The sequence below is a fragment of the Dicentrarchus labrax genome, unplaced genomic scaffold, assembly GCF_905237075.1.
Source record: "Dicentrarchus labrax unplaced genomic scaffold, dlabrax2021, whole genome shotgun sequence".
Lineage (NCBI taxonomy): Eukaryota > Metazoa > Chordata > Actinopteri > Moronidae > Dicentrarchus > Dicentrarchus labrax.
Window position 1 is genome coordinate 3,352,214 of NW_026136712.1, and position 25,868 is coordinate 3,378,081.

General features: G+C 41.1%; 1 protein-coding gene across 1 annotated transcript in view; it reads left to right on the forward strand.

Moving 5' to 3' along the window:
• The window catches only part of ca10a (carbonic anhydrase Xa), a 222,516-nt gene that overhangs the window by 79,152 nt on the left and 117,496 nt on the right, over positions 1-25,868 (forward strand). Inside the window, exon 4 of the mRNA XM_051416835.1 lies at positions 10,584-10,726. Within this exon, the coding sequence (XP_051272795.1) occupies positions 10,584-10,726 (143 nt within the window). The remainder of the gene's footprint in view (positions 1-10,583; positions 10,727-25,868) is intronic.

A 25,868-nucleotide genomic window follows, 5' to 3' on the forward strand; every position in this document is an offset into this window, starting at 1 on the left:
AAAAACTACAGACTCTCTGAATATGTAAATGTTCCTTTCTAAAGTTTTCAAGATGTCTCCTCCTTCACTGTAAAGTCCATTCTCAGTGGATATGCACTGGTGGCTTCAAGTTTCTACATCACACTGTACAAGTTGCATACTGGACCAGGACTGACTATTTGTGATGTCACAAATCTTTTATATTTTTATAAAAGTTACCTACTGCAGCTTATAGAAAAAAGGTTGGGAACCATTACTATAGTGCAAGAATTTTACTCTGGGAAAATGTAGATACTAAAATATTAATAATAATAATAAAACAGTTGGAACTACACACAGAGCACCAGGTAGCACACAGGAAGTCATGTCACACACAGCATCTCTTGTAGCTGGAGCTGTCCAGGGTCCTGATCTCTCTGTTAGTCTCTATAAGAGAGTGAAACTGCTCTGATTGTTGTGTGGCCCAGTTACTGACGGTTAAACAGTAATTATAGAGGCACTGCTTGTGCCTGTAAGCTTGTCTAATGAATATAATCATTATTATGAACTGTTTGTGGCACTTCTTCTAGTAGCCTCCCTCTCTTTGTATTAGCTCTGTTTATCTAAGCCTGGCTGCTCCTGTTAGTTGTTTTTGCAGGGCAGCCCTGGGAGTTAAACGGTGAGCTAACTTACTGTTTGCCTCCTCCTTATTCCTGAGCCATGTTTATCTGGATGCCATTAAATTCCTAAATATGTGTCTGCCTTTGTTACAAAAATATACCTTCTAAACACCGATCATACGAGCCAAAAACTGCATGCAGAGCTATGCAAGGGATGTGTGTTACATACTAGCCCCCGTGCATTTTATTTTTACCCAGAAGCCTCTCGGTTTTACAGTCTCCAAGTTCCCTCCGCCTCACACAACAATGACAACTTTTTCATAAATGTGCTGCACCTGGTCCCTGTCCAGAGCTTTTATATAAAGCATAATTTCTTCTGTTCACACACGCACCAAAATGTCTGTTAAAATGCCCCCCCCCAACCAGTGAGTAAACAAGATGGAGCCCACAGCGCCAGAGCACTGTTTCAAATTGAGAGCTAGCAGAATATGACAGCTCCTTTAATGCTGCTCTTAGACATTCATTATCATTAAGATGTTGGTTTCCATACCTGCTTAAGTAAGCATTTATCCCCAAGCTGTTAGGTCTCCTTCAGCTCTCTCTCTCTCTTTCTCTCTGTCTCTCTCCCCATCTCCCATTGCGGGAGAATTTGCAACCCGGCTTTGCATCAGCAGTTACAAAAGGAAGGCACTTTTTTATACTTTTCTTGATGCTCGTCCAAGAAATTGATGTACAGGATGCATCTGGGTCTTTGGGAGAGGGAGGGAGTGGGAGAAAGAGGGAGAAAGGCTGTGTGTTTTTGTGTGTGTGTGTGTGTGTGTGTGTGTGTGTGTTCACTTTACATTTCTCCAATTCCCTCCTGTTTCCCAAAGACTATTACTCTAACTTTTCATCCATATCCAGTTGACAGAATAAAGACGTTTCATTAAGGCTATCTCTGCGCCTGGGTCTGTTTAATGAAATGCATACCTCTGCAGCCAGCAACACTGCTCTTTGTGTGTGAGAGTGCATGCATATGTGTTCTTAGATGTGTGTATGTGTATCTCATTTAGTGTAATTTGGAAATATACAGGAGGTTGCCTTTTAAATTTTGTAGCTGTAGCAGTCTCCAGTATGGATTACTGTATATTTTCCCAGGTGTATGTCCATATAATGCCAACATTCTCCAAGTTGCTCGCTATAATGAGAAACTATGTCTCTCCAGGCTTTGTGTTTATAACTACGCGGCTATCTATAAGATACTCGGCCGTGGAAGTAATTAATGTAGGGCTTAATTGTCCGGTGAGTGTCTCCCCAGACCTCGGATCCCACCTTCGCCGCAACCCCGAACTCTAATAAGCCCACAGGGACGACCCAGCTTGCACCTCACTCCAAGCCGAGGCAGCCGCATAATTAGTCTGCAAACATGGCCCCGCATGCCCACGCAGAGGAGCCTATAGCTGCAGTGAAGGGAAATTTTTATGTGGGAAACACACATTCTATCAGACTGACATGTGACAGTAATGGACTGTCATCTTTATGGATGTAGATTCTCACTGTTTACCCAAATGTAGCTCTGGTGTCAGGAACAGTCAGAGGAAACTAGACATTAGGACTCATTTAAATTTAGTAGCAAAGTCTCACATTTTTTCTAAATATCAGCAGTGGGAGTGGGAAAGCTATGGAAGCCAATTTCCGGCAATGTGATGGAAAAAGGAAAGTTATTCAAAGTACTGACTTAGCATCTCAAAATAATGACTTAGTAGATAGCATAGCTGACGATAGACAGGAAACAAGGTAGAGAGAGAGGGGATTACACGCAGCAAAGGGGCCACAGGTTAGATTCCAACCCTGGCCGCTGCAGCAAGCCTTGGTACATGGGGCACCAGCTCTACCAACCTGAGCTATCTGGGACCCCCTAAATCTTTCTCTTTATCGCTCAATGCTGAAACATTTAAAACAGCCTGCTGCTATTTGAGGATGTAAATATGTGAATCTACAGTCCCGCAGCTTTACTGCACCATACCAGTGGTTTTACACATCCCAGCACATGGACTACAAATCACATCCACTTGACACACAACTACTCATTAATGGATAACAGCCCCAGGGGCTAGGAATGAATAGGGTTAACGTTAGTTGATTCCAGAAATGCAGGGGAATGAATAGATTGGTGACATACTTTTTCATTTTAAGGTTTTAAAGAATTTTCAAGACAAAAAGGCTAATTTATAGCTCAACAAGATCTTTGCACATGTGCATAGGAGATTAGTCAAAGTAAGAAAAGTCCTCTCGCACACGACACATTAGTCTATACGTATGGTAAACTCAGTTACATTTTAAACCAGTGACCTTTGTTCAGCATTTTACCTAACATTTATCTATACGGGTAAAATTCTCCCAGAGGACAACGGTACACACCAAGCAGTCAACCATTCAAACCACAACAAGGCTTAACTCTCCATTATAAACCACTGAGAAATGAAAGAGAAGAATACCTTCAAGAATCTAATATATACTTGAAAGTTGTCAGCAGAAATGTGCAGTAGGTTTAGGGTGGTTTATATCGCAGATGATAAAAGCTTAAATGTCAGGGATTGTCTTATGCATTCTAGACTGAGGTAGCAACCTCTTTAATAGCTATTACTGGCCACTGTAGATCGCGGATCAAGGCTGGCAGTGGTCGATACACTGCATAGGATTTTTGTATCAATATGATGAAGTACCTTGATGTTTTTCTGGTATTTAAGTCCCTGGGTTAGCCTCAAACATCATTACATATTGATGTCATGATATTAACTTACATATACCGTGATAAAAGATCTTATCCATATCTCTTACCTCTAATGTACAGTAAGCATGATTTGGAATTAAGGAGAGAAACCCTTCAAAGACGCTGTTGTTCCCTTCCATACACACACAGAGAGATGACAAATGGATGCAGTGTACTGTTAGTAGCTGGAAAGATTGTAATTATTGTTTGAAGTTGGCTGCTGTGAATGCTGCTCATTGTCCCAAACCACATTCCACCATTTGAAATCCTAATTGCAGAGGCCTGTTGATAAAAAAGTGTGATGAAGACCGGCTGTGACACCGAGACCTCCCACCCTCAGTTGCCCTTTTCACTTGTACATTACACATCCACTCTGTCCGACATCTGCAAAAGGCCACACCATATATCCCCGTCCACTTTTACAGCTTGCCAATAAGGAATGAAAGTGGCTCTAACGCTCGCGAGCAAGCCCCCAAGTGAAATATAGGAGTATCAGTGCTATAGGAGGGTGTGTGTAGATTATTGACAGAGCTGCTTGTGCCTATGTCAGCAGTGAGTGATGTCCCTTGCCGCCGTAGTTGCGTTCAAGAATCTATCAACGGCTAATAATTATGTGTACATTTACGACAAGGGGCCCGGGTTTAATGGATCGATTCGCTCACACTCCAATTCCCATTCTGCACATGGATTTCCTGTCATTTTCATGAAGGATTTTGCATCAGAAGAGGTCTCTCTTTCTCTCTCTCTCCCCTAAACCTCCCTCCCTGATGAAATATGTTACTTCCTAATTCAATGCTACCTTTAACAAATGATGACTTAACCAGTCTTTAATGTGTTTTCATTGTCTTGCTGTTTTCTCCTCCTACAGACAGATAGTGATAGAGTACATTTCCACTAACAGCAGGAGTCTAGGGATTGAACTGTTGGGCACTTGTTAGGTAGTTTAAAAATCTGTGATTACATGTGCTCTAGTATCCTGGGTATGATCAGGTTTTTGGAGTGTCCTGGTTGTAAAAATCATATCTTGGCTTCAGAAACCTGGATATGCTATGTGGAGTACTCCGATAGAAACCCGAATGATACTGTGACATGCAATCATCCTCATTTCTGAACATTCTATTAAATATTTGTCAATATGGACAAGCTGCACATTGTTAGATCAGTTAGAATCTCCACAGTTCACCCTTCAAGCATCAAAGTATCAAATGATCAAATGAGTGACTCACAATTGATATATTATTGAATAGTCTATTTTTCATACTGGTTTAAATAAGCAATTTGATAGTATTTCTCATCTTTGCAGAGCATTTTTTGGGGAAATGGAATTAAAGGACACTTGTGTGCATGTAAATGCACTCTCTGATGTGCAAACACAGTAGCTCATGAGTGGCTTGTTCCCATTGGCCTGTGTTGCCAACTCTTGCAGTTATAGTTATAAGGAGTAGGAAGAAGGGATTGCACGTCCCATGGTACAAATGGTTTGTTTTGCTCATTACCAGTACTGTTATACATACTCAAAATTGCATATGATTTAAGATTCAAAATTCAAAGGTTTTACTTTTCATATGTTCTTACAATATGTGCAGTGAAATGCAAGCTGGAATCCTCTTGAGGCTGTGATAAAAGGCTAGTGAGCAATAAAGAATTATAATTAAGAGAAGAGTCAAACATAAGAATTAGCAAAAGAAATACAAAGGTTGCAATTTCAAAGACTAAAAAAAGATTGACTGTATATGTGTTGTATTTATTAAAAGGCCACCAGTGCAATTTTTCTAGTATATGAAAATGTAAAACATACATACATGCATCGTAAATGGACTGCATTCATAAAGTGCTTTTCTAGTATGCCGACCACTCAAAGCTCTGTACAACACATGCCAACATCTATCCATTCACACACACATTCACACACTGACGGCAGAGGCCATGCAAGGTGCCAACCTGCTCATCAGGAGCGATACAACGCTTCCTATCCAAACATGGCAGACTTCCTGCCCTCTCTGATGAGTAGTTGTGAAGTAGACACAGTAAGTTTTCAACTACAAATTAATACATTATAATAATGAAACTACGGTGGCCACTAAACTTGCAAAAAAGGCTGTCTAACACAAAGTCTCCCTTAGTGTTGAGTTGGGTTGAGATCTTGTGATTGTGAAGGCCATTGCTGTCACGTTCCCTCCAGCTACATTCCCACTTCCTCAAACCACTGACATTCTCTCCCTGGCCACCAGATGCCCTTGGACTGTCCTGCCTTTCCCCATCACCAGACTGCCCCACACATCTACTCACCTGACCTTCCTGTAAACTATTCTAATCGATAAACAACTGAAGTCACTGCTGCCTGCTTCGTCTGCATTTGGGTCCAACCCTACGTTCATCAGGTTTCTGCACTGTGGTGATTGGAGGGACTGTCCTGTTACTACTCTTGTAGCAAACCCATGAGCTCCCTTAAGAAACCTGGCCTTTTCACACTATGAAGTAGCTTTAGCTGTAGCTGCCATTGATATGTTACACAGAGCTCACCAGAACCACCAGGGACTCCTTCTGCATCTCGGTCAAACATTGCAGTTGACTGGTCAGGGCATTCTTCAGTATCTGAGCTAGAGAGGCCAGCATGCCACAGTTTATCAAGCTCTTGTATAAATGGCAGAAACAGAGAAAGGCTCTTGTTAGTGACCACACATCTAGTCCCATGCTGCCACTGCTGCTGGACTGGCAGACAAAGCCTCCGCCACACTCTGCTGACATAAATAAAGGCAGTGACTCGCCTCGTGGTGTGTGAGGACTGAAAGTCAGCATAATGTCCAACATTGTACTTGAGGTCAAGTTTAGAGGCATGTCTCATAAAGCTACAGTATTTACTATTTCACTATTTTTTTTTACTTGTGATAAAGTCAAAGTATTGACAGCTTACAAAAAGCAAAGCTTTTTACTGCAGCGTGACTCAGTGTTGTGTGACTAAGGTCTTACAGTATGCCATAACTTATGTCTATAGCACAGTCACCACTCGGTATCTATAGTGGACTTTCAGCCAGTGAGGGAGTGAAGTCTAGATGGTCATTTCAAAGTGTTCTGAAAAATAACTGCAGCTGCAGCGACCATAAAGTGGCATTATTTTGATTTTAACATTGTATCAAGGTACTGCTTTAACTCTGCTACACTTGAGTTGGATATACAATAGATGAGCTTCATAAGCAATGAAAGAACAGAAGAAGAAAAAAAACTGAAAGAAAACAGCTTTTCCTATAGCTATTCCTATACCACATTTAAAACTAGCCTATGATATGTAGAATTCTATTATATATTCTATATTACTTTAAAGGGGACCTATTGTGCCCATTTCCAGCTCTATATTTTTATTCTGGGACTCCACTGGAGTAGCTTTGTATGAATCAATGTTAAAAAAAAAATTCCTCACTTACCTCATATTGGCCTTTTATACAGCCCTGCAGTTCACTCTTCACTCTTTTAGCTCCTGTCTGTTTAAGGGCCACCTTCCTAAAAGACTACTGTCTTCTGATTGACCAACTTCCGGAGGCCTGCTGAGGGCCAGCACCCAGTGCTTGTGAGCAGCACCTCTTGTCCTCTTGCTGGTGCTTGAGGGCATACGGAAGCTACAGTAACTTAGCTGGGACAATAGTGATATAGGGCACTGAACTTGATGAATTTATTGTTTATTGAACCACAAATGAGACAAGAATCAGGTTGGGAAAATGAGCTGGTGGAGCAGAGTGTTTCTGGGGGACAGGCCTCAGTGTCAACTGTACGGAAACACAACTTTAGAACTTTGGTCACTTAGTTCACTTTTGGTGAAACCGGATCTGATCTGCCTCATACCTCTGTGATTTCTGGAGTAACTGATGAACAGATAGCTCTACTTGTTGCTAAAATAACTGCAGCCATTCTTAGCTAGTTAGCTCAGTTAGCCTATCAGCTCATATCGGCTGACTGACTCCTAGCTCCCAGGCCAGGCAGAGTCTGGTAACCTGAAAGCTGCACGGCTAACTGAGCTAACTAGCTAAGGGGCAGCTATAGTTAGCAGTAGTGTTTCTGATGAATGTCCAGTATTCACTTTCTTTTAGCTCTGTTTGTCTCCACCAGTACCTCTTTAGCTGCTAAGTCCCCCACTATGCTCACCAGCTAGCCGCTAACTGTATCTCTCTGCTGAGAAGAGGGGAACTGCAGAGATGAGTCATCATTTTCTGTTGATTTATTATGACAAGCGACACCTTTCACAATACACATAATCACTTTACCCTTTGTTAATATAGAAATATTTATTAGTGCAGCTTTAAGGTAATTTAAGACCATAATTCTTAGCTCAGACAGCTTAATCACTTGTGTTAGCCTGATTGCTTTAGCCAAGTGCTTTCTCATGATATGTATGCATTGTGCGAAACACCATCAGATCTGCACATACCAGCTAACACCATGTTCATCCTCTGGTTTTATCTGAGCTGCAATGTAGTGCTCTCTCTGTAGAACACGTCTATAAGCACCGCAAACAACTCTGTGGCTGCAAGTCTTGTAGGACTTGCCGAGGCTCTGAATTCACGCTGTGTCGTGTCTGCTTGCCTCTGATTCATCGAGAATTTGCATAGTTTCAAATTATCTCAGCTTTTGTTGGAAATCTCAGCGGAATTTGCCTAGCACAATTCCAGTGACTCATCTCTGTGTAATGCTGTGTTCCTAAATGGAAAATGCTGCTTTAGGCTCCAGCAGATATTGTAGCAAAAAAAAACCAACAAACTGCCTCTTGCTAGAGTTGACGACGATAAGCCTCTGCTTCCCTCCCTGTTGAAGGAATTGAATTTTTGGTTCCGGTGGCCAAGTCTTGCGTAATAAAATGACTGGCTGAGATGCCTATCACGCCCACAGTGCTGACATTCTCTCACTGTGCCATCCTGTCCTCTCAGGCTTATAGTACATGTGTTAGCTGATTATAGGCTGATTCCACTTCCCTCACTTCAGTAATGTCTCCTTTATTCAGAATGAGGGTTTGACCAAATTGCTAAAAGTCGGTGCAGATTGGTTTCGCCCACGAGCTTCGTGATTCTCACCTTGGCACTGCCTGCTGCAGTCTGTAATGTTGAAAATTAAATGACTTGTAGTGTGAGGTAGCTCCTTAAAATAGGCCAGGAATGAATGCTAGAATGCATTCAGGTGACCAAATCTTTTCACAGGATTATTAAAGAGTCACATTCATTCTTTTGACACTTCCTGAATGATTTTACACTTCAAATTTAATGGATTCTGACACACGCAATAAACAGGGTGTTGTCTTAATATAGCTAATACTAATGCTTTGGAACAGACAGGCTTGTCCGCGTGGCGATGTTTTTGTCCTTTTAAAAATAAAATATTTCAATTTGTTGTCCATTAATCAAACTTTGATAAAATTGATATAATGTAGTTTGATTAGCTGTATGGGTTTAGTGTGATTTAAGGAGTCCCTTAAAGGGGAACTCCACATATTACAGAGTGAATAAGTGTATTCGTCATGGGGAGTGATAACAGTGTTATGTCTTTGTGGCTCTGGAGAAGCTTTGTCAAGTCTGAGAAATAAGTATCTCAAAATAATAAATAACCTTAATATTGTGACTTAGTATCACAAAATAATGAGAAACGTTCTCAAAATAATGTCTTAGTATCTTAGTTCTGATTATTTTAAGATAAAGTAAATATATTGAGAAAGTTCCTCATTATTCTGTCTTAATATTTTGAGAAGGTTTCTTATTATAATGACTTACAGAATCCATTTTTTCCGTCACATTGGCGGAAATGGGCTTCCGTAGAAAGTGTTCAGGTCTATAAAAGTGCACGTTGCACACCTGCAGGCAGTCTCTCATTATAGCCTGCGGTGAAGTGTGCGCGCACGTACTCCTCCCAGTGTCTTCCCACAATCACCCATAAACGGTCAATGCTGAAAAGATAATCAATATGTCGACATGTTTAAAGAGCCTTTGTTTGAACTATCAATGAGGGAAAGATGGAGCAGCCAGTATTAAATATCCTCGGAAGCTAGGTGCGCTCTCTAAGCACCAAACAACAACCAGTGTATCGTGTAGTTACTTTGGTAACGATCGAAAAAACTTCTAAAATATCTTTGCACAAACATGACAGACAGTGGATTAACAGTGTTATGAGTCGGTGTTTAATCAGCGGATATCGGTCCACCAAAAACCATCATTTTAATGAGAAATGTATTGTTATTATAAAACTGCTTGCTTCTCATTCAAACGGCCTTCCCCCACTAAAACAACACAGCTAACCAACTGACTGATGAAAATGTACAGTTCAAAATGTGTCTTCATAGATTATATTGATACCGAATTGACAAGAAGACTGTCGACATATGAAGCCCTTTATCTTGTGTTTCTAGGATTATGTGTTCTTATGGACACAATAAGAATTCTTAAAATGTCGTATTTCTTAAAGGGAGTTTGGCATGATATTTTCCCTGGGTGGAAAGTGTGCCAGGACCCAGTTTCAGTATTTTTTTAGTATACTTGTTTAGCCTGTACTTGTAGTGGTGATGATAATGAATATATCCACAATTATAAGCATATACATGTCTGTGTACGTTTATATCTCACATGTGTTTGCAACTGTTTTGTAAATGAGGCCCAGAACACATCTGCCACCAATAATTTAAAGCTACAGTAGGTACATTTTATGAAAGTAAATTATTTATTTATTTATTTTACTATATGCTGACAGTAGTACGTGTGCATGGGGAGCTTTGTTTACTGTATATATACCATTTATGTGTGTTGTAGATACAGCATGTATGTGCATGTGTGTCTGCATTAGGTTCTTACTCCCCTAAACAGGGTACATACACATGTACTAAAGCAGACCAGTGCAAGGTATTCTACTGACCCATGTTTCAAGTCTGCTTGAACTTTCAACACAGTAAAAACTCTAAGGTATGACAGTGATGTTAATGGTGATACAACAAGAATATAGAATACAGCAAGAATAAAATCCTGTGAGAAATTCTTGTATATTTCAGAATTTGACAATCATTAAAAGCAATATAATTGAGGAGCTATTCAATCCCACAGTATTGCTACAGGCTATCAGAAGCCCACATCAGTTGAACCCTGCTAATTACATTTCTCCCACTGAGAGTCTGGCAGGCCTGGATTGAAAAAAAAATGCTGAAGCACAAACTGTGTGTGACCTCTCCTATCTCGTCGCCGCAGATGCTCGCCCTTTTGAACACCCTGCTCTTGTCCTTTGTCCTGCAGTGCCGTCCTTCTGGGGGCTGGTAAACTCGGCCTGGAACCTGTGCTCGGTGGGGAAGAGGCAGTCGCCAGTCAACATCGAGACCAGCCACATGATCTTTGACCCTTTCCTTACGCCCATAAAGCTGAACACAGGCGGACGCAAGGTAAGGACACGCACACACGCAAACACTCCCGTCCACTGTTGGCTTGATGGATGCTGGGGCTTTGTCGACCCTCTTTTTGTTGCATCTCTTAAGACGGCGCAGTACACCGCTCTGGTGCTGGTTGCTGTTCCAGTGCTATTGTAGTTTGATAAGGTGTGTTTCCCTGATCGATGATCCTGACTGCTGTTTGTGTCGGCAGACAATGTGAGCTATTTGTACAAGGAACCCTCTCCTGGAGATAAAATACAGAACAACCACCTATTCAGAGATGCACAATGCTAGTGTTCTGGTTCAAGGAAGGCCTTAACATTATCTTAAGGGCTTTACAGATGAAATCCCGCAGCCTAACAGCAGATTAGTCGAGCATATTGTTTATTATTTTCTCCTGTACAGTGGTGCACCAAGGACAGTGTGTATCAGAAATCTGTTCCATCCTGGGCCATATGACAGCAGCTAATTGGGAAGCCGTCACAGATGGGCTGCTTTCAAAAGTGCACAGTTGCATGGTGAGATTAATGTTATGATTAGTTTATGTTTACATGCCAGCAGTGAGCACAGGGTTGGCCTTGGGCAGTGAGAGGGCATATAGGACGCATTGCAGTTTACCACCTATGGCACATCTAACAGATCCAAAAATAGACCCTTGTTATGTCCTTGGACCCCCTATCTGATCCGATCTGGTCCTTGGGCCTCTTATTGGAGGAGCTGAGAATCAGATTGCAAATCTGTCCGCACTCAGAGAATGTAATAGAATTGGTGAGGAAACTTGTGATTAGAATAGTCACTCATACATTTTCTCGCTGGTGTAATTTCTACTTGAAATGGAAATTAAATTTAACAATTCCTCTTTTTGCAAGGGCTCCCCCGCTGCTCCCTCAAGGACTCCACTTTGAGAGAAGCCACCCTGCAGTGTGTCCGGAGTGAGGACATCACTCACAATGGCACAATTTTACTGCCATTAGGATGAATCAGAAGGAAGCAGGGGGAGTTGAGAGGGAAGTAGAGACTGCACTGTGTTACTTAGGGCTACGTCTCAAATATTAAGAGACAATGTCATCGCTCTTGAGAAATGCTTCTGGACAAACAGTAAGAGATATGCCACATTGAGACTGTCCTTATACAGCATAAATTGATGTTTTCTTGACAAGTGACCTCTTGCAGTCGCGATGGTAATCACTGTTCTCTGAATAGCCAAAGCAGAAGCAGTGTGATGTTGTTGTACTGTTGGGGTAGATAGTCGACGCAACAAATGAGTGATACCTCGATACCAGAGACTACCGGTTACATCCTGTCCTTTTTAATGAACAATGGCATCACAAGCAAAGCTCTTCTGGTCTCAGTGATGAATACCCTGCTTTTCCTTCCTTTTATTGCTACACAATAAAAGCTTTCCACTGGTGAACCACTGTGAGGCTTGAACAACAGCATGTTATCCCTTTTCTCTCCTTGCATTTTCTGTCCATTTTTTTCCTAAACATAAACACGAATGAATAAACGCGAAAATCCCCCCAAAATAACTTAAATTTTAGCATTTAGTAGCTTTGTTTGTGGTAGGAGACTGTTTAAAGCTGGCCCCAGTAGACCCTGCCACCAGATAGGCACACAGCTAAAGTGGACTATATTAAATGGTAAATGGACCTGTACTTGTATAGCGCCTTCCTAGTCTTCCGACCACTCAAAGTGATTTAACACTACATACACACAGTGATGGCAAAGCCGACTGAACAGCAACTAACGCACATTCATACACATTCAAACAACAATGCATAGCATCGGGAGCAATTTGGGGTTCAGTATCTTGCTCAAAGATACTTTGACACGTGGCGGGAGGAGCCTTCCGATTAGTGGACGACCCGCTCTGCCTCGAGCCACCCATTAGGCTTGCTATTAGTTGGCTAAACTTAACCAAACTTTTAAAACACTCATTGGGTCATATGGGTTGTTTTGGACAGTGACAACTGAACTATTTTAGGTGTGAGGACTTGCTGGGTACTTTGTAGTTGAGGTATATACATGAAATTCTATGTTGTTTTATAGGTTGTTTGCCCCCAAATTACCTGTATAAGCCTTTTGTGACCGATGCCCAATCAGCAGGATCACAACTTTTACAGCCCAGTCTCACACCAGAGTGTGTATTGTTTTGCCTCACCTAGATGTTAAAGATGAAGTATAAAAAGCGAAAAAGTCTGTGTCGTTAGGGTTGATGGATGGATGGATCCATCAAACAAATAGGACTTTCACCCAGGCAATCGCTGTTTGGGTCCTGTGTGAAACCAAAAAACAATTTTGACTTATTTTAAGTCATGTACCCAAGTTAAACATGTTAAACTAACAATTTAAAGCCAAGAAAGATGGAAAGACACATCAAGATAGTTGATTATTGAGATTTATTCTCAGCATCACTATTTAATAATCTGGAAATGAGACTCAACAATTAACTATCTTACTAACTTACTGCTCTGATTGGTTGTTTTTGTTTCTACGCGGTGGATCCTTGCAAATGCCATTAGTAGCGCTAGGAGGAGCCAGAAGAACCTGATTTTTTTCTTAGATTATCTGTTTCATGTACTACTGTCAGGATGTAGTGAAAGTTTTAGCAAAAATAAAAATTTTACACTACCGCTTTTGTCCACTGGGGCCGCCAGAATTAACGACAATTAATGACAATTCATTGTTGAGCCTTTAACTGAAGTAACATACTTAGGTCAACTAACTCACGTCAGGTATATAACTAAACTTTAGATCTTTTCCTAAACATAAAAAAGGTGTGACCTCCACAAGTTTACTTTGAAAGTCTAAGCGTCTGTTGCATATTTATTGTCGTTAACTTGAATGATAACATGTTGAAAACGTGACTACCACCCAGGAGGAGCATTACACGCTTTGGTGTGATACTGGTTAATTACTGTTAAGAAATGATTGGTTGAGGATATATGCAGAGAGGTGTATCTCTTAGTATCTACACATTTATCCACCACTGATTTGTATACAGACGCGCGCACACACCAAAGCATGCATATTATTCTACACATGTACTTGCACACACATACTGTACATCTATGTATTTGCAATGTTGGCAGACAACGCTAGAGAAACTGATGCATAATTCCTCCACACTTTATACACTAGAAGCCTCAAATAGTATTGTTCTTTTTTATTTATTGCTTCTCTTAGGCATCACATTTGTTGCCAGCTTTAAGGACCACCACATATTGAAAGCTCACATTATCACCCACACGAACCAATCCAACTTTCTCCTTTATCTCTGAGAAAAGTTTCCGGAGTCCAAAAGCCATTTTGGACTCTCTTCTTTCTTTCTCGCTTTATCTGCCCCTCTCTCTTCCTTCCTCTCTCTCTCTGCAGTGGCCTAAATGTAATCTGTTGTGTCTCCATCTCTCTGAGCACCTGAGCTGTCAGCCGGCGAACACGAAGCTGGCTTCACCTTGTCAGTGCTGATTCATCCACGCTCTGTCTCTGGCTGTTTGGCAGCCAGTCAGCCTTGGCCAAACACGCTACAGAGACCGGTAAAGAGCTTCTGCTTTGGCTCGCCACGGCTCAGCTTGCCACCTCGACACAGAGAGAGCTTAAGCCCACTTTCTGTCCAGGAGGAAGGCAAAGGAGAGGATTAACCCCTCCTAACCCCCCACCACCCCTTTTTTCACACATGGAAACTGCATATGAGCTCCCCTTTTTAATTGTGCTGCCCTGTATTGTGACTAATGAATAGTTAAAGGAAATTTAATTGACCTCCAAACAGAAATTTTAATTAATGACGAGGAGACATGCAAGGCTATGTGCAGTGGGTTGAAGGAATCACAGTTATCAAAAAAGCACCATTAATTGAATATTTACTCTACCATAGATGAGCTGCAATTACTTGAAGAGATTTTAATGAATTTAATCACTCAGGGAGGTGAAAAAAAAATAGTGATTTCTCTCCCTGTGAAGTGTTTCCTGTACATTTTATGAATAGTGCTAATGAAACAGGATTGGATTATTTAGTTGTGTTTTTTGCTCCCTGCTTTATTTTAGAAAACAGGGAATCTATTAGCGCTGTGAAATTGATGGCGCTCTTCACATTTGGGGACGCGGGGCTTCTCTTCTTCTTTTGTTCTCGCTCTTTGAAGTCAGGTGTGTACAGCACAGTACCAGGTGGTGCATTCCATTTTTTTTTTTGAAAAAGGGCTATTTAGTAATTACATCTCATTAAATGGAATTCCGAGTTCAGCTAAAGTTGTGCTATTAAAGCTCTTTAATTTAGCCAAAAACCAAAATATGGTTTTTGCCCCACCAGGGCCGTTTTCTACTGTCTTTTTTGTTCTTCTACTGTTCATGACAAACATCTTCCTGTAGTCCTGCTCAACCAGATGAGGAGGTCTGATAAGCATGCAGGTTGGGGTGTGCCACTGGCAGCCCTGAATCTGCCTAATTACAGAGAGTGTTAGGTAGAACAACAAACAGCAGGCTCTTGGATGGCAGTACTGTACTTTCACTCTGGAGAGAAACAACCAACATTCTCAGGTTTGCCCAGCTGGCCAGCCAGCCGACCAATCAGATATCAGTCAGAGAGCCAGCCAACCAGTCACTAAAGCTCTTTCTGCACATGGCTTTAATATCCTGTGTGTCTGATAACAGGTGTGTACCTGTGTGTGTGTGTGTGTGTGTGTGTGTGTGTGTGTGTGTGTGTGTGTGTGTGTGTGTGTGTGTGTGTGTGTGTGTGTGTGTGAAGCTGTCTGCAGGCCGGTGTGGGTTCTGCTGCTAGTGTTGGGTCCTTTCCAGGTCGGGCTCGCTGCAGATGTTTGCAGGGGGCTGAGGGGATCCATACATGTGCTCCTGGACCCATAGATAATATTCTTGGCTATAGCTCACTGAAACAGATGTACTATAAGCTGTGGCCACTGGGGTTTCCAGCCCACTCACTTTTACTAGTTGCAAGGTTTTGCAAAGTGGTGGCTAGTCAGGGGCTGGGGAGTCCTGTAACAGTGTTTCTTTATTTCTATCTATGTAATATTTGACTCTTATGGATTGTAGGGCAGCCATTATGTCTAACTTGTTTCCCTTGTAGGATTATTGTGAACAGATATTTTACATTTTGGGCACGTGAAGGAAAAGGTTAGGGAAACATGAATGTATTCTGCTTGTACTTTTAAAAACAATCTTAATCCTAACACACTAACCTAAGAAATAATCACTTTTAGGTTTAATTCATCATTTTCCCACAGCTGTCATTTTCCAGAACACAGGAACAGAGGTTGTAAACATTCGGGGCTTAGGCTAAATTCCGGCAGCATTCTCCCCCAGGAAGATTTTTTCCCCATTTAGGACAGCTAGGAACTATTTTCAAAACCAGTTAAGATAATAGAATGCCAAAATTTTGAACATAATTTGCCCAGGAAAAGTGTCTAAGTGTTCTGAATACTGGAACATCAAATGTTGAGGATGACTCTTGAAAAGCGTAATGTCCATTGTAGTCCATAATATATTTAGCTAGCTGTGGCTGAAAAGAAAATGGAGAGTGACAATCCGGAAGGACATCGGGCCATATCTTAAGGTCGAACAACATACCTGATAACCCATTAGCTTCTGTTGGGCAGCAAGCAAGTTCAGTTGCTGATCAGTCAGGAAGCAGTGAAATGATAACCATTTGTCAGATTTCTTACGTTGCAACCTGCACGTTTTCTAATCTTCTCTCCAATATCAGGTTTTGTCATTGATGTAATGATCATCTATTTCATCCATGCAGCGTTACAAAATGCTCTCTCAACAACAAAAAATGTTTAAAATTCCTTTAGATACTACTTAACTAAGTGATGAGTTAAGCGTTCATTAGCTGGCCTCCTAAGCAGATAAGCCCGCTAGCGTTACAAAAAAATATATTTTCTCCAAAATAGACCAGACATGAGATATATGCCAGATGTGTGTCATGTTAGTGCAGAAACTCATTAGATGACTGCAGTGTACACAGGCAAAGCTTCACTCATAAGAAACTATGTCAGTGCAGAATTTAGTGTTTAGTGTTATTGGTAACCCACAGAGGATGAAAAAAGACTCTGCACCTGTTTGTGATTTCTTTTCTCTCTGACAAAAATGAAGCGTTGTGACGTGATGCATTTTCACACGTAAGTCTGGAGCTCTGTCAGCTGTCGCAGTCACACACTCAAGCTCTCAACGCATGTCGAAATGATCGCTTATTGATTGTAGCACCTGACACACTTTGGTATTATTACACATGTGCACGCATAAACGCACACAAATAGTCTGAGCTGTCTTACCTCATAACAGGCAGTACTTCCTGCAGTTTCAGTGCAAAACCATCCACCTGACAATCTGACTAAATTGCGAAATAGCTAACAGAGAGGTTTACTTTTCAGATACTGACCACTATTTTTGCAATTTGTGCAGTTTAAAGGTCTGGTGTGTAAGATTTGGGGGGATCTATTAGAAGAATATGGCAGAAATATAATGTAATTATGTTTTTATGATGTTTTAACTGCTGAGAATCTGGTGAATTATAAATAATGAAATATAAATCTTAATCTAATCTAAGATTATATTATCTAGTCAACAACTGCCACAATATCAACTTGTGGCTTTAGTGGTTAACTGATCAAACATGTCTATATTTGGCTTTGGGTCGGGCCCAAAACTTCTTCCATGGTTTGGGGTTACACAGAATTTTGTCCGGGGCTCAGGTCGTGCTGGGCCTGATTTTTTTGGGCCCGATCAAAGCTCTATTTACTACTAATATTATACAGGATCAAAAATACCATATATCAGCCTTCTATAAACCACATTTATTGTGAAACTTCTTTGCATTTTATTCGTACAAACTTGAGTCTTCAATCTAGAGCACCTTTGGCTTGTGTACGTGTGGCAGGGTCACATTCACACTCCCATCATGTACCGATGTTTGCTGCTGTACACATAGGAGTCAATGGCCTGACAAGTATGAGTCTGCAAACACGAGCTGCTGTCAGTTGCAAAAGGTGGGGAACGCATTACAATAACGTAAATATTCAATTATGCAAATTGACGTCTCAAATTAATTAGACACAAGTTTGGGTTGGCTGAACCTGCGAGGCTGTCGCAGTATTACAAAAGGGAGCGGGCCCCGTGCATGAAAACTGCAATTACCATCATCTGACTGAGGCCCTGTTCTCACTTCTCAAAGCGGGAGATTGCTCTAATTGCCTCGGCAATGCAGGGGCCTTGAAGCTGAGGGATTCTTCTCATGTCTGCGACTCCGCAGATAGCTGGACGTGTAACAGCGATGTCGGAGCCAGCATCCATGGCATATCCATCTGTGGGCCTGAATCTCAATTACAACCTGTTCACCAGAGGGACAGAAGAAAGAATAGAGGACCGAAAAGGCAGGATCATGGTATGGCCTCAAGGCCTTGCTGTCTTGATGCTGGATGCAAGTGAAGACTGCAACTGTAGAATTGTTAAATCCTGGGAAAAATCTTGAATTTACTAATTATTTTTGCCATTGTTCATTTCAATCAAGATATGTTGATCCCATACAATGCACCAACAAGCAGCTGGTTCAAGACAGATGGTTGATTTCATGCAGCATCTTCCTGCGGTCAATACACACGACGAAAAAGGTAATTACTCAGATTGGTTATACTCTAAAAATCAACTATGGATGTCCAGCATCTGCTAAAAGGCGCCAAGGGAACTATACCTCTTCTGAAAATTTACTCTCTGGAAAGTGTTCCATCACAACTTTTGGAATCAAATTGATTTTTTTGACCTCAAAGCCAGTGTAGAGTCATTTTACTCATGAATGTTATAGAGAAAAAAACCCTCACATATAGGGATGGATGGGTCAAACAAACACACAACTTTTACCAAGGAGACTGTTAAGTCAATTTTGACTTATTCAAATTTTTTCATGCATTATTGTGTAACTTAACACACGTAACTTAAGTGATGTAAGTTACTTACTTTTTAACTCAGTCCATGATGTTTTCCTAAACCTAACCAAGTAGTTTTGTTGCTTAAACTAAACTGCGACCGTTTCACGTCACCTGACTACTGACGATGAAGGTCACCTGCTTCGTCTTTTCCTCCACATCCCAAACTCATAAAATGTGCCATCTCTCTCTAATGGCCCACAAAAAGCATAAAATGGGTAGCATCTCATTTAACTTTAAAATGCAGAGCCTTGACATGCAAAATGTCCTTTAAAAGTTACATACTGTTTATACGCTGTCCCATGGAAGTTACTACTACTACTACTACTATACTACACAATCCAAACAATAATAATATTATAGCAGCCCTGAGAGGAAAACCCACACAAATCTACTGATGTTACAATTCATATGAGCGTTTCCTCTCAACATACGGTTTATTTCTGACTCACCAAGCTCGGAACCCATCGTCTGATGATGATCTAGCCTCTGGTGGCAACGACCAATGTTTTGGGGCTTCTGGTGTAGCCAGCGGATATCCGTCTCACATATATTCGGGCCAAGATTTCCTTTTTCCATTGGCAGTCCAATTAGCAACTTCTGACGTGAGTATGACCAGAGTGCATTTTGGCTAATCTCAATAAGACAAAGCCTGCTCAAACATGATTGGTCAATACTACTCTGACTACAAATGCAAACCAGAACTCTTCCAATGCCAAAATCTCGGTCCCTTGCCTACAGATTTTGCCTCATATGCAGATATACTTTTTACATATTACTAACGTACAAACTGAACTAACACAGTCTATTTAGTGTGCCTTTGATTTTAGAGAATATATCCTGCTGCCTTCATTACACAGTTATAAAATGTCTTTAAAAAAGTCATTCTTACTTAAGTTCATGAGAAAACAGAACTCATTAAATAGGCCACTTTACAAATGATTTGTCGACCAAAACCAAGTTTGTTAGTCAGCCTTTTTGATGTGTTTTAGTTTTTGGAGGTCTGAGGCTCAGAGGAATAGGATATATCAGGCTTTGATACACACACAATACTTGTTGATTTCAGATCTGAAATAACGTCTAGCACTGAAGGTTATCTACAGGGTGTAGTTCATATGGCTGGTACATGGACAACCCACACACCTCATTATTTGCAATGCCAATCACATCCAAACACCATAACAACATGTATAACTGTCTAAATTTGCATCAGCTGTTTGATCTCTGTTAAACGGCCACATGGACAGCATTGTACCTAAGGGGAATCAGTCGACTTGGACGAAGTTGATCTTACAACAAAATGAAACTTTTGCTTGTGTGTTCTCTACATCTATCCGTCCTGTATATCCTCCCAGACAAACTTCAATCAGCTGCATGTGCTTGCGCAGCATGTGGTCTGTATTTCCTCTGGGTTGCTTACAGCCTCAACACGCCATAAGCCTTTGTGTTCTCTCTGCCTGGTCAGAGGTATTAGATTAGAGGAGCGTGTGCTCATATATTGTGTTTTGGGGTATTTGGGTGGAGGAGAGAGATGACTGGTGTGTGCACAGGGTGTGTGCACAGGGTGTGTGCAGCAGGATAATTCACAGGGAAGTGGGTCAGAGTTAGTTTCTGGTGCTATCTTGCAGCACAGACTCTGACACTGCACAACATGATACACAGGACTGCCTCCATCTTTCTCATGGCATTGATTAAAGAAATAAACACTAAGGCATCAAAGGCCATCACAATGCTTTCCTTTGATTGCAACATGGGAAAATGTCTTATTAATCTATATGAGATGTGTAAATTTCCACCGTTGAAAAATCAAAATCAGTCAGGAAATCTCATGTGATCTTGGTTGGATTCTGTCCAAGTCTGTGTGCAGCCCTTACAACTTGTTTGAAAAACTTCTCCCTCTCTTTCTCCCATTGATGGATCCTCTCTCAAAGAGCTGGTAATGACATCCCGAGGGAGGAAGCTCTGTAGTCTTGTGTCTCGCGGGAGTTTAGGGCTCAGCTGACAGAGGGGCTTTCAGGGTCTATGCTGACACTGATGTTCCTTAAAGGAAAAGGGCCATTACAAAAGCACATGCACATATTCCATATCATTATTCGTGTTTAATCACACTCCAGGTAATTCCAGGTTTTGATGGTTTTTTTTGTCATTCAGTCACTTGCTACTAAATCAGCTGTAAACAGTAACAAGAAATACACATTCCTTGATGAAAGAAGCCGGGAGAAGAGAAATGTTGAAATTATTACCCAAAGAATTCCACAGTTTGACTTCACATACTGTCATACACATCTGCAACATCATCAACTGACCTTAGCACAAGCACCCTCTGCTAAGGTTCACAGACAGTAACAATGTTCAGAATTCAACTTCGGAATTTTAACAGAATTGTTAGGTTGTTTTTTTTTTACTCTTTTGACTTGATAAGCAGTCTGTTTAACTGGATTTATTTTAGTTGTAAAATCAATATGGTATAATGCCAAAGCGTGTACTGTAATAGACCCTATTATCTCATTCCGCGGTCAAGTTAACAATTATAAATATGCAGCGTCTGGTTACCCCTTCAGAACAAAGCTTGCTGAGGTCTCAGTTTCATTAGGTTTAGGCAAAGATCAGAAATTACGTTGCGTACCTGACATAAGTTAAGTATATTAAGTATAGTTAATAGTACATTGTTTCAGGTGCCTTACAGCCCAACATGTACTTTGATTTGTCCTAATACTTGGATCAAATGACTTTTTATCATATGAAAGAAGTTGCCTGTCACTGCTCCCATTACAGTTGTTTAACAACAGACAGGCAGTTAGCAACAAGCAAGTGAACATAGTGGAGCATTTAGCAGCTTAAGAACTAGTAGCTTTTCTCTGAAGATGGGTCTGACCAAAACAGAGCTAAAAGAGAGCTTACATTTGTCTGGTAGCCACAAACCCGACTCCAAATGAATGTTAATATTGCTACGTAAGTAAGTGCTATTTTTTTTACTAGTGAGCTAAGTCTCAGATGTATGTCCATAGCTACAGAGGACTCCCTTATACCACTCTAACTGCGTCACCAGCTCAGTGATCAGTCCTCCAAATGCTACCTGTGTGAGATACATAACCAAATCAGGCTGGTTTAATTGATGAAGTCAACCCAGAGCCCATTGGGACTCTCTGTGAGTCTTTGTTGCTGATGAAGACTTATTTAACCTAACAAGGTTACTAGACTTCCCGGAACTTGGGCACGCACAAGTCAGTAATTAGAGTGCAGTTACTGGCAGGCTTGTCACACCAACAATCCCCCACCAACACACACACGGTTGTGCACAGTGGGTGCAGCACAAACATTATTTTGGAAAGGAGGGGGGTAGCAGGGTGGCTGACAGCTGGGAAAGAGCAGACAGCTTCCTGACAGACTGGCAGATGAGACCAAAGAAGAAACAGGGGCATATATTCCTGCGCTGTAGATATCAATCCATCTACTGAGCTCTGCAGGTTTAGAACGGAGCCAAAGCTCTAGGAGAACAGACGGCAGGAGAGGAGGGTGATGGAAACAAGCACAACTGCAGCTGCAGATGAAAAAACATTTCAGCCTACTGCTAGTAATACCCATTATATTGAAGTACAATCTTTCAGTGAAGGATTTTGCACTTATTGACATGCTGAACAATTCATTTATCCCACTGTGTTCCAGGGTGTGGCTTAAAAACCATGACACTAGCAATATTTTGGGCAAAATACAGCTAACTAATCTGATATGGAACCCATCAAAATAATCTTAAAGCATTAAACATGCTCTTGGACGGAATCAAAGTACAGATTCATTTACATAGCACAACAATGGCTAAAAAAAATTGTAAATGACAGTTCAGTTGGAATTTTGGGTTATGCTAGTAGCAAGCTACACAGGTCTGGTAAGCTGTCTAACTCCACACCCCCAGATTTGTGATGTCACTGACACTGACTCAGTAACAGTGATGTAACTCAATTTAATTGATCAAATTTAATTCATCACATTTTGCACACAAAAGGCTTTATACAACTTTTTTTAAATGTGGTATTACTCTAAATTTACAGCTTCAACTTTACAAACGTAGGTGTGTATGTAGATTAAAAGACGGTTGTGATCACCAGGCATGGATGAATAAATATATGCCAATGGTTGCATTATAGGATATGTGGGATCCAGTGTCTTTGGAGCTTGACCCAAATTAGGGACTGAAAGTCAAGGTATCTTGCCTCTGTTGCATCACTGTTGAGCACTCTTTTTAAAATTTGTCTCTTGTGGGTCTCCCAACCTTATGAAAACACCATACTAAATTCATGGATTCCCCCTTTAAACCAAATAGACTGCTTGCATATGTTTTATTTTATCTAGAAATTTCAGCTTGTAAGTTTTAGAGATAATTAAACACTGCCTGCAGGAACTTCAGAAGCTGCTTTCCGATTGTTTTGGCGTGAATGTTAGGACAAAAGCACAATGACGATTGACATAAGTGAATCATTTAACCTCTGAATGCTTATTAATTGTATGTTTCACTGGATTTGACCTAAATGTGGCACTCAGCATCAGGCTTTTCTAAGCTGCGTCCAATCACGCTGTGACACCTTTGCGTGCAGCTTGCATTGCTGTCATTTGAATGTACATGTTTTTCACTACTTATCTCTCATCCATCACAGCGGCTGACGGCCGGCCAGGGGCCCCAACTCATATATCCGTCAGCAGGGACAAGATGGATGAGAGTCCACCTGCTCCATCACTCCTCTCTTCCACTCACACACTCTACACACCTATTTTTCTCTCTCCCTCTTTCTCCCATAATCCCATATTCTCATCAGTCATTTCACTCAGGGTCTCTAGAGCCTCCTTGGACCCTGATGGTGGAGTAATGATAGTCCTGTTTGTATGGGCTTGGTGTTTCAGTAGGGAGAGATGCATAATAGGGAGTCATTTTCCCCAATGGCACCTGTTTTTGTTTGAATCCTGCTCTAGGAATTTCTAAGATAGTGGACAACCCAAAGCAGATATAAGCCAGCACTTGGTCTCAGTCCCCAGATGCATTACTGTCTGTTCTAGGGTAGGTAAAATGCTTTAAAGAGAGAAAGCTCTACTATCTTCTGGCAGCACGTCTTTTCTTCCTCCCACAGCTGTGCACAAGCAACAAGTTAATCTCCTGCTCAAATCCACACATTAATACACTGAATTAATTCAAATGCTGTTTGCCAAAGCCATTTTGACATTTCACTAACGGCAGCCTCTGCAGTTGAACATGTGTATGAGGAATCAATCAGAATCAGCAGCGGTGTCTTCACAGTAGAAACTTTATGTATGGCTGTTGGCTTTTGTTGTAGCTTCGCTTGCTTTCAATGTCTCAACTAAAACTATACTACTGTCTAATTAAAAACGAAATGCTAATAATTATTTTGGAACACTTCAAAGATCCTTCAGAACCTGCTGCTTTCCGTTATTATCAAATAAACAATATGGCAATGATGCCCTAAGCCAGTCTTCAGTATCAGGGTTGTTCAGTTTAAATAAATCCTTACCTATTACCCATTTCTCAGTGAACTTACTTGGAAAAAAACTTAATATAATATAATATTTATTATTGAACAACAGTCAAAACTTAGCAAAGTGCCTTCATGCTAGATATGCAACCACATGAGGACAGACATTTCTGAATGTTTCAGAGTAGCAGAAGACCTCAAGCAAGGTCACTTTCCTCCTACCCAGAATCCTTACGAACTTATCCCGTCCTACAGTTGCATTTAGTGATACTGATGACATAATGATGCATTTGGCAACGCTATCGGAGCTGTAGGGATGCACTTAAGGGACTGACACAGTGCCGGAAGGGTATTAAATATGAACGCTGCTGTATTGCTAAAAATGACATTCCCATTTACAATATAAAATATCGACATGGGTTCAGATCTGAGGACAAGCAGAGCTTTTACAGGCATCACCAGTACTGTATATGCTGTAATTGCTGTATTCAAGTCACTTATAGGTTTCAAGGAATATTTAATAGAACATTTTGTTCAGGAAGTCAAAGCCTGAGGCTTACTGAGGCTTGCTCTTTGTGTGAGAATATAATTGGTAAAGACAAATGAAGGTTGTTTGCTTTGCTCTCCTGAACACCTCCACTCTACCCTTTTTTTCACACTCTATTCCTCTTTGCCACTCTTAAGTTTCAGTTTTTCAGGATATTTACAGAATTATACTCCCTGTGTTTCTGTATCAGTCCCGGCTCTTGTGCTGTCTTAGTGGATGGGTGTTTCTTCTCCCCATCCTCTCTATCAGTTCAATACTCTTCAGTTTTATAAGGTTAAGCACTGACGTAGATTGAAACATATTGCGGCAGCTCTCAAAATCCAATTGCGCGTGTCCATCTTTTTCAACCCTTATGCACAAGCAGAACGGGATTCATAATGCCTGATGCTTTTATCTCCGCCGGAGTTTTACAATAACTGAAATGCTACGTGTTACGCCTCTCTAAATGCACATCCACTCTGGTGTTATCTACCTTCCCTTTCTCTTTATCCAGCGCACCTGACTTTGCCTGCTCCCTCTCGGCGCTCTCGGCTTAGTGAGGAACAAAATATGTAAAAATTGGAGGCCCTGCTTTTTACGGTTCTGGTTTTTGACATTTTGTACTGGCCCTAACAAGCTCTTCTCACTAACAAAATGACTTTACTTTGCATGTCAACTTTAATATTTATTAAGCAAGACATCACAGACAATAAACTCCAGCTGCAGCTCCGATAGACTTTTCTAGTGGATAGACTGTTATGCTAAATGGTGCTGTGTTTTGTCATTGTGTGGCCTTTTAAGGGCAAGAGAGCAATACTCGTCTTGATTAAGATGTAGATAACGGCTGCACTAATCAGCACTCTTTCCTACCCTCCCTCCTGACTCTATTCCTCCTATTCTCTCACTCCATCTTTGTTCATTCTAATGATGCCAACCTGAACTTCTCCTCTTCCCTCCCCTTTCATTTGAGCCCAGGCCATTATGGCAGACAGTGAGTTAATGAACAGCAAATGGGAGACGAGAATGGTATTAATCATCTCTGGGCCAGCCGTGTGCTCTATTATCATTCAGCTTCTTTCATCTAGGAGTAACCTTTCTGCTCCCACCACCTCGTCTCCAGCTCATTGCCTGATACCTGTGAGTGCTTTAAGGTTCCCACTGGTCATAGAATATTTCTGGAACATTAAGGAACTTTTAACAGGAAAGCCGGGAATACG